The 13,201-nt window shown below is 38.0% G+C and overlaps 1 protein-coding gene across 1 annotated transcript; it reads left to right on the plus strand.

The window, feature by feature from the left end:
- The first annotated feature begins 2,427 nt into the window (after window positions 1-2,427).
- LOC137496891 (uncharacterized) lies at window positions 2,428-12,157 on the plus strand. The gene is made up of 3 exons (XM_067143072.2): window positions 2,428-2,554; window positions 7,266-7,539; window positions 11,871-12,157. The coding sequence occupies exons 1-3, from the start codon at window positions 2,537-2,539 to the stop codon at window positions 12,038-12,040; spliced, it is 462 nt and encodes a 153-aa protein (XP_066999173.2). The 5' UTR covers window positions 2,428-2,536; the 3' UTR covers window positions 12,041-12,157.
- Window positions 12,158-13,201: the final 1,044 nt, after the last annotated feature.

Below are 13,201 nucleotides of genomic sequence, written 5' to 3' on the forward strand. Positions count from 1 at the left end.
GCAGATCGATCGAAAAGGATGCAATTTTCCACAGAAAAAAAGTATCCTTGTAGTTTTACGTAACTGTGGATATTGCTACGGGATCTCCAGTTTTACGCAGAATCCAAACCACATGGACGTGAATGATCGTCTTTAGAATCCCACATTCAATGTAACACGTAACTATTCATAGTCCACTAAATCCATTGGATGAGAAGATATCATAGATAACGAACATTGTTAAACATTTTCAGTGGAACTGTGAGATGTGATTCCGAGTATAAGCAAATATATTCAACGTATTCTTCTACCCTGTGTATCTCATTCTCAGGATGCATATTCTAATTAAGTATACTGAATAGCAATACTAAGCTGGAAACGAGCTTGTTCAATGTAATATTTGCCTATAGTATTTGTAAGAAACACGGCTGTTAAGCATTGCTTTCACAAAAATAAAATGCAATCATGATTTCTTTAGGAGATGACTCAAATAGTGTAAATGTTAGCAAATTTCAATACAGATTTATTAATGTTTCCTTTTACAAATTTTCTGAAAATTAAGTGTAAAATGAAGTAGTTGGTAGTACCTCTTAATATTCCCGTATAAGAATTAATGTAGAGGGCATTAAATTATGTACCGTATTGATTTAGCTGGGTATTAATTCATACAGTGTTCATAATGGCGAGTTATAACTTTCTTTATAATTTTAATACGACAGTCCTATAATTATAATAGCAACGTGGGTCAAAAAAATTTCAAGTTATGCCCCTCGAACGACTAGTATTTAAATTAAAATTGACACGTGCCTCACGATCTATTTCCCATAGTATCTCCTGATGTATGTATTTGTTAGTGTTTCCTTTCCCCATGATGGTCTCGCAGTAAGCAAAATTTATGGATTTTTATTAATAACTTTAGCATCGTCTCCTCTGCTTTATTTTCCGGATTTCATTACAAATATCCCGTATTTATTTATATTAATTATATATAATTATTTTTATCATTTATATTATCACGCCCACATCATTTATGCCCCCTCCCCTTCCTTTACTTTACTCGGTACATTCACTCATCAAAGAATTACAGCTGTTACTTCTTCTCCGAAAATTAAGAGGGCAGATGTTGTGATCACTTCGCATCATCTCCCCATAAAAGATTATTGACCATCACCATCATCACCTAACCTGCTTGTTAATGAATGTATACCGGTGTGACAACTATAGGTTACGAAATGCCCAGCCCAGTGATGTATGGGTAGCGTACCTGTCTCTTTCCATCCAGGGCTCTTTCCCCATTCCCGGCAATCCAGGATTTTCATTCAGGACAGAGTGCTGGAACGGGGCTCAGTAAACGGTAAGAGACCAACTCAAGAACTAATTTTTATGAGAGGAAGTGGACCTGTTCAAGAACGCCAACTTCTATGGTCGAAAATATCATCATGATAACCACGTGTCACTACATTATTTTCAGGATATATAATTGAGCAGCAGTAGTTTTGGCAGGCAAGGCTCTAAATGGGAAGTAGTGCCATGATTTTTTTGCATAGGTAGCAAAATGGCTGCAGGTACCATCCTGGTATGACAGATAGACACGGACAACAAGATAGGAATTACAAACGACATTTCCATTTTATTTTCGATATGGCCGACACACAAATACAATTTCCCTGACCAAAGTACAGACGAAATTCTTATTGTATTTATATAGATAAGATCATATATATGTCACCTTAGGCTCAAAATAGTTTCAAAGAGGTGAAAAAGGACATTAAACTTTTAATGTGCACGAATATGGACACATTACAAAAGTCAATAAACGCAGCATCTTCTCCAAATACAATAGTCGATACGGAGTCACCTACACTGCCCAGATCTACCAACTTGAGCTTTCTTCCTTTCTTTATTTTCTTAATTTTTTGTTAATATGTATATAAGTCTTTGTTACAAAATGAGTATGTTATATCTAGCCAGTTTTAATGCCTATGACACGACAAATATGTACAATTAAGTACTATTGCCCTAATTTTTTTTTTAACTACTGGAGACCAGATTTTATTGAGGTATTTTTAACTGGGATAAAAAACTCAGATTTTAAATTTAAGTTAAGGACACTCTTTCTCGCTTTTTTAATCTCTCTTTATCCTCTTTCAACCCCTTATAACAGACACTGGAATATAAACAAATATACCTAATAAGCTATCCCATAAACAAATGCGTCGGCTTATAATACTTGCATTATCTCCTCGATGTACTGTAGTTTCAGCATTCGTGATGTAATATTTGCATCTGATGTTTGCCATCTGAAGCCCCACAGAAGGCAGCATCCACCTGTGCGGCTGGAGCGTCGTATGGCTCCCTGACGAGCTAATTGCGTGACGTCACTGATTAACAAGTGAAGGTTACACACGTGGTCTTCCTTTTTTGATAAGCGTGTGCTTTGTGGCCATCCTTCAGGTTCAAGGCTCCAGGATACGCTTCCGAGTATAAATATCAGTGGACAAAGTAGTGCAGATATCAATCGTTCTCGAGCAACGGCAGCATCAAACAGCGCATCATCATGGTATCATCATACACTGTAAGTCTTCAGTCTCACGGTTTAAAATTTTAAAACTATATGTTTACAAATAGCATCACACAATAATAGAACAATTATCATCTATTCATTATAGAGATCAGAATTGAATTGCGGATTAATATAGGTATTTTCTAACAGTCATTTTAGAAGTGGTTTCTGATCAATTCAACCGGAGGGTTTTATTTGAACACGGACTCAAACTGGTCTATGTGTAGTGTTGAATAACCAGCCCTCGTCTGACAATGCATGGCCACACAGTCCATTTTTCTCACTGACTTACAAACTGGAACGGACATTTTACTCCAACTTCAACCTTACAGTACTCAAGCGGGAAGGATATGATGACTATAGTGTATCAAAGGGGGTGGTACACCTTTATTTAGTGAAATTTAGCAACCTTAAGTGCTTAACATGCATTAATGTTCATGAATGAATGTTCAGAATTTTAAGAAGCCCATTTACAACTAAGTGGAGTTATCACTATAAATACTTAATTAATTGAGTATTTAGTTGATTATTTCTCCGAAATTATTTGAAGACGTATATCAATATCATAGTGAGGAATCTCGGAGATATTTCTCTAGAAATTTTATTTGATTTATTTTTCTATATATTTTCTTTTACATCTTGTACTAAAAATTATTTGTTGAAATTTCGAAAACTTGTCTAATAACCAGTGTAGAGTATGTGTTTATAATAAATAAATAAATAAATAAATAAATAAATAAATAAATAAATAAATAAATAAATAAATAAATAAATAAATAAATAAATAATAAACGTAGGTTTTCGTGGCTCGTTGTATTAACATAAAGAAATAAATGAAATAAATAAATGAGCTTGGCTTTATTATTAAATATATATATACACATATATATATAGTGGCTTTAATCCAGTTCATTTATTTCTGTATGTTAAATAAATAAATAAATAAATAAATAAATAAATAAATAAATAAATAAATAAATAAATAAATAATATGTTACTGCAATTGTCATGCCAATGTTTTCAATATGTTTTCAACTATGATAGAAGCCACGTCTACAAATGAAAGATAAGAAAAATGTTCCAAAGTACATATTATAGTGTATGCTATTTGCTTTACGTCGCACCGACACAGATAGGTCTTTTGGCGACGATGGGATAGGAAAGGCCTAGGAATGGGAAGGAAGCGGCCGTGGCCTTAAATAAGGTACAGCCCCAGCATTTTCCTGGTGTGAAAATGGGAAACCACTGAAAACCATCTTCAGGGCTGCCGACAGTGGGGTTCGAACCCACTATCTCCCGATTACTGGATACTGGACACACTTAAGCGACTGCAGCTACATATGATACAGTGGGACATAGAAAGTACCATGCACGAATATTTACCAAACATATATTTTTAAGTAGTGGAGTTAATAATCTTTTCCTCCAGATCAAAGAGAAAAGTATATTCTATAAAGAGGAACATAAATTGAAACTGTAATAGGGTAATATGTCCCTAAATGTGTACTTCCCTTTGAGTGGAACAGGAATTAATGCAGACTGCCTAGTCAGATAACGTTCTGAAACTAGCATAATAAGATGATAGCGGTGATTAATGGTTTACAATAAAATTATTCGTTTACGTCCAGATAACTAATTTTACAGTTTTCCGCAATACTGAAAAGTGGAAACGAGACTGGCGTATTTGAGCGCCTTCAAATACCGTTGGATTAAGGCATGATTGTACTCGCCAACTAGAGCAGAGAACATCAGTGGTATATTGTGTGTATGGTTGAGCCCAATGATTAATGTTCTATGGAGTAGAACAACGAGTTAACTATCATCTCTTAAGGGAAAATGTAAGAGGTCCGCCCCTTCAGAAAATGAAGGTATCAGCGAAAACAAGGCAAGGAACCCGAAAGGCTTGAGAGTGAAAGGCAGCGAGGTGTTACCTACTGCTGTACGGGAAAGTGTAGGGAAGATGAAAGGGAAGAACCAAACATAAATGCGTGACGAAGTCGCACTACCAATTAGAGAGTAGCTTAATCAAAAATAAAGGAGACAAACACAGAATCGATTGTGAGGGGTATTGTAATAAAACCCAAGTGTAAAATACAAGCTGACGGAATAGGAATATAATTTTTCTGGAAATAAGTAGGAGAGAAACGAAGAAATGATTCATTTAACATTTAGGAGATTGTAGATGAATATCCCATACGTGGAATCTTATCCAATCCGGGAGATAGTAGGTTTGAATCCCACTATCGGCAGCCCTGAAAATGGTTTTCCGTGGTTTCCCATTTTCACACCAGGCAAATGCTGGGGCTGTACCTTAATTAAGGCCACGGCAGCTTCCTTCCAACTCCTAGGCCTTTCCTATCCCATCGTCGCCATAAGACCTATCTGTGTCGGTGGGACTAAAGCCCCTAGCAGAATCTTATCCACAGGGATGAGACATTTCATTGCAGCAATACCACAAAATTGTTTGGGATTTGAAACAAGCATACCGGTTTTATAACTTTATTTCTAATTCTGATTGAGGAAAAATTAGTTAATACAATATTTTTTTTCTCGCGATATGTAATCGTACTTATATGCCTGAAGCACTACCTTCTCTCAGTTGTCCATATAGAATAAATATCAAATTCTTTTTATTTTACAGAAGAAGTTATTTTCATTAGGATTAACATTTTATTAACTTATTGGTTTAAATAATTTTGTGTGTAATTGTTTTTATATTAAACTAAACAATTTGAAGTAGAGTATGTATTAGTTGGAGGTTACAATAATAATACTCTCACGTCAGTCAGTCCTCGCAGGTTTGGAAAGACAGCTCCTTGTTCCACAATATTCTATCTTTAGTACTTTCAATATCTGTGAAGATATCTAATGATAATGAATGTCTGTTTCGCAGAACCTATACATGTGATACAGTTGACTCTTACTTCAAGCTGAAATGAATAAAGACTTGTTACTGACGCATTCATTCTAAGATTTGAACTGAACATTCCAAGTACAATACACAGTACTGTACATCATTATAAGCTATAGGTGGATAACTAAAAGTGCGATTCAATGTTACCAACACAAGTAAATGTCCACTAAATAACATAAATTTATTTATCTATTTCTTAGCGTCAAACTTTCCCTTATTTCGGAATTCTAGGATAGGTTTTACTTAGTCTCGTGGCGATAGTAGAGGAAATAACTGTTTTTAGAGATAGCCCTATCGAAACTGGTCTCGGACACTGGAATTAATGGTGCTGCAACCCGTCGCGCTGACCGTTAAAAACTTGGTCTTGCTCCAATCATAGGTAGCCGTGGGTCAGCAGATGGTGCCCTTCAGAAGAATTTGTGGCTTGAAGGGATATAGGTTTTTACAAGTATCGAATTTAATACTTCTAATTACTAATTGTACACTGTTTCTCCAAGTGTTTCTAATATTCTTATCCTGAACGGCAATTTTTACGTCACACTAATACAGACAGGTTTTATGGTGACGATGCGATAGCATCAGATCTAGAACTAGGAAGGAAGCGTCTGTGGCTTAATTCAGTAAAATACCAGCATTTGGTTGGTGTGAAAGTAGGAAACCACGCAAAGCAATCTTCAAGGCTTCCGACAGTGGAGTTGGAACCACTACCTCCCGAATGCAAGTTCACTGCTACGTGTTAAATATGCGTATCCAACCCGCTGAACCAATGAGACATGGCTTTTGATGAACAAATATACCATGTATTGCCCGGGATTTGAACCACGGTTGTTTTCGTGCTATGCTAGTGACGATCCCTCAGTTGGATATTCCACAATATAAGAAAGATCGAATTCAGCGCTGAAACGTCCGATTCCATGGCTGAATGGTTGGCGTGCTGGCCTTTGGTCTAAAGTGTCTATGGGTTCGATTTCCCAGCCCGGACGGGAATTTTTGAACTTTCATTGGAAATTCATCTGGCGCGGTGGCTGGGTATTTGTGTTGTCTTCGTAATTAAAATTCATCTTATGTAGATCCCCATTCTCAAAGACTCGCAGGTCGACTGTAGAACGTTAACTCGAAGGCCTGCACCAGCCTCTCTGGAGGCTACACGACGTTATTACCATAGCGTTGAAATCCTATTTAGAGTGTAACTTTTCCTCTACGTATATTGTATTTACATCAATTTACAAGTCCTAAATGTTTCCTACCAACATAGGATATGCTGGCTTTTGAAAATGAGAATTCATCAATTAGTTCAAGGTACATAACCTACTTGGAAACAATAATATTCACTTAGGTACTCATATACATCTACATTTTAGTCGTTAAAATTAATCAGAGATGATTGGGGTGATGTTTCACGTACAGAGAAACAATTCTATTATAAATACTCTTCACCAGTAACACTCAATAAAATGTCAGTAACACAGGCAATTCGACGGAATCAGCAATATAGTATACATCGGAAAATATAATTCTTGTTGCTAGTAGGATACGAAACCTACAAATATGATGCAGGCACTGTGTGTTAAAAGTTCATATGTTCTTGACTGCTCATAATTTAAAATAAATAGTAGGCATCGGATTTTACAGGACTATTAACGATAAGCCATGGGATCTACACTTTTAAATGCAATTCGTATCAGTAGAACATGGTTGCTGCGTAGTCATTCACCCATTACACCCTTGAAAGGAAACTTCCCAAATTTAAGCAAGTGTGAAAATGATGCAGTGTTTGTGAAATGAACTTCTCATGGTTTGTTTCCACAGCTGGTAGCCGCTCTGGCTCTGTTCGTCGCCTGCGTGTCAGGGCAGGGATATCGCGGTCAAGGTATTGCTGGTCGTCAGGGCTTGTCTGAAAAGGAGAACTATGCTAGTGCCCGCAACATCGCAGGTCTTCAAGATCCTGAAGGATTTGACCCCCAACAGGGAGACAACCAGTACAAATTCCGTATCTACACTGAACCTGAATACTATGGCTACGAGTCTGTTTTCCCTGGTGGCCGAGCTAACTTCAAGGCATACAAATCTTCTCCTGATACAGGTAAGTGCCAGAGAAGAAATGTTACTTAAAAATTTAACAGATTCTCGAGAACCCTGAAGAGCAAGTTTCAAACTCACAACTTTCCTCCAGCTACTGTTATATTGTGCTGCCTGGATTCAGTTCTCACTAACCCCAAGCAGTCCAGGTTCCCATTGCTTTCTCGGTCTACCGAGCGGCCAGGTTCTTTCAAGTCATCCCAGTAGGAAAGCTTTGATCCAAATACGGACTACATTTGTTACTCATTGCAATCTTTCTGATTTAAGTTATTGAGCAATGTTCGTTTAGTTGAACAAATCATGAAGTTTTTCGTTTCTCCTGTGCTCTGGATTTTCTCATACCACACAGACCCAAGGACCTTTCTCAAGACGCATTGCTTCTCGAAAATCATCAGGTTTCCTACGTTGATTTTTCCCCAGAGTATGTACTCCATGCAAAGTTAAAACTAATTTTAGAGGGAAAGTGAACCAAGCACCAACATTAAACGAAGATCGGAATCTCTTGAAATGGCTTAGAACCGATGACGTAATGACTCAAATCATTACTCTTCTTGTATTTAGGTGATATTCTTGTTGATTAAACTGTTCCTGTAAGTCAAAACACTTGCATAGCAAATCTAATCGCTCCATACTTTTACGTTGCAAGTCATCTGTAGCTCGAGGAGAGGAATCAACGACTCCTCAATAACGCCTGGTTTCTCTACGACGTGACGGGGGAGCTGTTGGGAATCAGCCTAGATTCCGGTCTGAGGATTCCACATGCACATACCTTCAACCATCTCACAGACGAATACTCATTTTTCCAATGACTAGGATCTTAAGTAATGGATCAGTGATTTAAAACCAATTTATTTTGCGCAATTACAGATGATAGCACGACGATACTAGTAGTCCTATACTACATTGACGGAGCTCTGCTCTCCTACAATTAAATCGCAGTATGATACGTTAGAAATCTTCTATTCAGCCATTCCTATGAGTGTGGAGTGAACACATAAAACATAAAAGAGGATACGACTTGAATATTTTTTATTGACCTAATAGTGGCATTGGGGATATGTATAAAGTCTAAATTGTCACACATCTGAAGTAATAGGTAACTCAGTTATCTGTATTACCACCCATCACATTTTCCTGTTCAGTAATTTAGACACAAGCTGAAATCTGGAGATAGCTTCGTGCTTAATGTACTTATTTTTATATCTGAAATGTTATCCTAATGTCTGGAAATATAATGTACTCCCTTCTGGTGAATAAACATAGCAGTATTCTACTCTCAGATTACATATTAAACTACCTGTGTCAGTATCTATTATCAGATCTAAATATCACCCACACATTGTAAGTGGATATTCTGGTAACACTAATCCTTAATAACAACACACTTTTGTGGCGGCAAATTTTTGTATTTTCTACTTTAGAAAAGGAGGTGTCTAGCGAGAGTACAGGCATCTTCGGTTCACCTGGAAAAGCGTGGCTAGAGTTTCTCGTGAATAAAAAAAAAATTACAAACAGGGTTCTAAACATGGAGACACATATGACCTTGGAATTCCCTCAGCTTAAATTAAACTTTTGGGCCTCGTTAATTTCTCGGGCAAAGTTGGCCGGGGCCGAGGATGGAACTAAACAATCTATCCCACTTACCAGGGAACTGTTTGGATTCGACCGAACCTATTGCAATAGAACTTTTTAGCATGATCAATGAAGACATTGTAAACTTAATGGTCAGGGTTATTCTGCCGCCAAATAAAATTTAAAAAACTGTAAAGGCAGATTGAAATGGGATGTAATGTACCCAGGGCATCAATAGGAAGGTAACTCGGTAAGGATGTCCAATTAAGACGTCAGAACACAGGTGCACGCCTGCCCTTGTTACATAGGTTGTCCACATCTAGACAGAATGAGTAATTTTGGACAAGGATCCGGCGGTTTCCTTGCATGTCTTAGTAAAAATTTATAATGATTACATGCACTATACTTTTCATTCCACTTAACATTTTAGCTTGCATTATAAATGATAAAGACCATTCAAAACCGTAATATTTCGATATTCAAAACTGTACATGTTGGTAAGATAGGTTTTGTAGAGTGTGAATTACTGTTCGTGCTGTCAAAAGGACATTTTGCTGTAGATAGTGATTTATGTAAATTTAAAATAGAACTCCGGGTGTCTACAGTGCATACGCAATGTCATCATTTTACTGCTCGCAGCCACCTAGTTCTTCCTCAGAAATTATTTTCCCCTACCGTAGATATTACACAAAAATGACTACCACAATTAAATTTAAAGTGTGTTAATTGAATATTCACTCAAGTTTCATTGAGATCTAGCGGGTCCAACACAAACAGTTCCCTAGTTAGTGCAGCTTAAGGATAGTGGGAGAAAACTTACACTCCTCCGGGGGTCTTCAAAGGGTGTAAGCAGATAGTTTTGCGTGCTCCAATTTGGTCTAATTTAACGAGAGAACCAATAATGAAATTTATTCTAGTTACAATATGCCGACACTTCATTGTATTACACTATTTATTTCTGTTAAGGCTTTAGCCTAGATCCGAAAGTAGTTTCTTGCTGCTTTCCCCAATTTGCCGCAAAGTGCTATTATAGCAGGCCTGGCTATGTGTAGCGTCCTCCGAAACATCCAGATGCATAAATCGTTCTCCGAATATCATTATCCAGCTCAAAAGACACCCCATCAGTTCCATACTGTCACAGCCATAAATGTGACCAAGACTTCAGTGGAAGCCACATTTCGCTGTGGTGTCTAGTTATCCAAGTATCCCAGGAAAAATTTCACAAATTTCACTATTTATTGAACAAGCGGGTAATGGTGGAATGTCCTTTAACCACCACTTCACAGAAATTGAACATTTCACCTATACGTGTTTCGCGTCATCTTTCTGTCAATGTTTCATTCTGTTCAATTATTCTATAAACTTAATGTAAACGGATTTATTAGTCACCATGATATGCAGAACGTTTTAGTACCATCCGTTTGTGGGGAATAATTGTTTCATATGTGTTCTTGAAGTTGGCAAACATTCATGATAATGGAACTGTCCAGCAACTACAGTATTTCTAAACACATCCGTCCTATGTTCGCAAGCCTTCTAACAGTTCCCAACACAAGAAAACTCAGATTTTAATGTTGTTCTCACTTAGTCCCGAGTTTAGTAGGTCTATTACTGAACGCAAAGTTGTATCATCTGAGATTCCCTGTGAAGACGACAGTCAATTCCAAATATCATTATACCGTACTTAAACGGTAATTCTGAGAGTTGAGTTTTGCTTCGACAGCTTCATTCCGTTTTCAAACAGAACTAAAAGCAAATTCATCACTGTGTAGGCCATGAAGGCCGTACGAGGGGTGGAAGGTAAAGGATTGGCGGAGGTAGATTGTTTGCTCCTAGGAATTAACCTGGTAGTCATTCTTGATGTACACTGTGTGAACCTCAGAACCATGTGCATCTCGGGAAGTGGAGATCTTGTTTCTTAAATTTTCCGACTTCCTGACGGGGAATCATACCCACGTACTTCCGGCTGACCAGAGCACGACATTACCACCTCAGCCAGGCAGCCACTTTCAAACAGAGTTTCAAACTGTTATAAACATCATGGTAGATGCTGATGTCATAGATATTTTAAGAAATTATCATAAGTCTGAATTTTATGAGAATAGTGAAGACAAGGATATACAGTGATTGAATCTGTGGAAATGCATCACACAGTTCAATTCTAGTGAAGAGACAAATATTGTATGTTTCATGTCTATAATTGTCGAGTACATTGTGTATACAGTATAAGAAAATATAAACAATATGTTAGCCAGTTGGCGTTTCAGTCACGTCCTATACACTCAAGAGAATCTGCATATGGGAGTATAAAACTTAGACGTGATAGGTTAAAATACTTCTTTTGCCACGTGACCGTAAAACCAAGAGCGGGCTACATACTTAAATACTGCATATTATTCTTTCTGGAGGACTGTAAGGACAATACTTTTATATGTGCACTGCTATTTTATATCCATTTGAAATAATATCAATTAAATTCATTTAAAATTGCTTACTTTCTGAAGTCAGTCAATATATCTCGCAGTGTACATTTTAATTAACACAAAATTTAAATGATCGTAACTTGTTTATTTCCAGAAGTTAGTTACGAAAATAATAAATGACTTCTGACGAAGAGTGGATAGTAATACTGTTTTCTTTCATATACATTCTCTGCTAGACAGGTTTTTTCTCAATGTAGTAGAAAAGTAGATAGTGATATCTTAGCAAGAGGCTAGAATATTAAATATGACATATTATTCTGATGCCACTATTTGTTGACAGGTGCATTCGGCGAGCGCGGCAACAGGGAGAACCTGGAGATGGCCCGTCCTGATACTCGCTTCAACCCCAGCCGTCCTGATGCTCGCTTGAACCCCAGCCGTCCTGATGCTCGCTTCAACCCCAGCCGTCCTGATGCTCGCTTCAACCCCAGCTCCAGTGATCGCTATTAATCTGTCGGCTTCATCTATCACGTGCCCATCTGATTTTAAAAATCTAGTGTTTAGTTTTAGTTATAGTTTCCTTATGTTTATGCAGTGAATAAACTTGTATCTCAATAGCAAAAATAATGGCATTTCATTTTAAACAATTTCCCCTTACGGCAGCTCCCTAATATGATGATCAACAGAAGACTACTCAATGCAGAAGACCAATAATTACACTTATAATTTTATGTTTACGGATCTCTCGCCCTTCCTGATAGAATTTTTACACCGCTGTCCAAAACTTAAGGACAAAAGTAACTTTCGGATGTTGTGTCACTGCCAAGTAACATAGCTGGACGAAACTTAAACTATACATAGGAAGAAATGCTACAGAAAGGTCCAGTAGGCAAACTGAGAGGAATATACGATGAGACGAACAGAAACGACACTTCTACACAGAGACAACAAATTACACGTAAGTTACTGCGACTCATGGTGGTCTCCTGGACATCAAAGAACGGACATGGATCTTAAAAGGATGTGTGAACACCACGGACAGCGATGCATGCTCCGCAGCGTGGAAAGGAGTTCTTTTATTAGGCGTTCCATTCCTCCACCAGTTCGGTTGACAACTACTGGATGGTCGTTGGTGAATGTGGACTTGCTCCAATACTTAGCCCAACATTATCCACACCTGCTCGATGACATTTAAGTCGGGGGAAAGGGCAGGCCAGTCCATTCGTCGAATATCCTCCCGTTCCAAGAGCTCCTCCACCTGCGCTGTTCGATGCGGTTCCTGCATTGTCTTCCATAAAAATGAAGTCAGGGCCGAATGCACCCCCTGATGATACGCACATGGGGAAGGAGTACACTGTCATAATAGCGTTGACCGGTGAGTGTACTTAGTTCAAAGATCTGGAGGTCGGTACGCCCCTGCAACATTATGTTTCCCCACACCATAACTTCAACCACCAAATGATCATGTTCGACAATATTCCTGGATGCATTACGTGTTCGCACTTCTCGCCAGATAAGGGTACGTCTCGAATCACTACTCAGAATCTGCTCTTATCTGAGAAGAGCATGCGACCCCACTGCTTGTCGGTGCAGACCTGGTGCTCTTGGCACCATCGCAAACGGTGCCGCCAATGTGCGGGTGTCGACGGAACACAACGTAATGGTTGTCGA

Source organism: Anabrus simplex, chromosome 1, assembly GCF_040414725.1.
Source record: "Anabrus simplex isolate iqAnaSimp1 chromosome 1, ASM4041472v1, whole genome shotgun sequence".
Taxonomy (NCBI): Eukaryota; Metazoa; Arthropoda; class Insecta; order Orthoptera; family Tettigoniidae; genus Anabrus; species Anabrus simplex.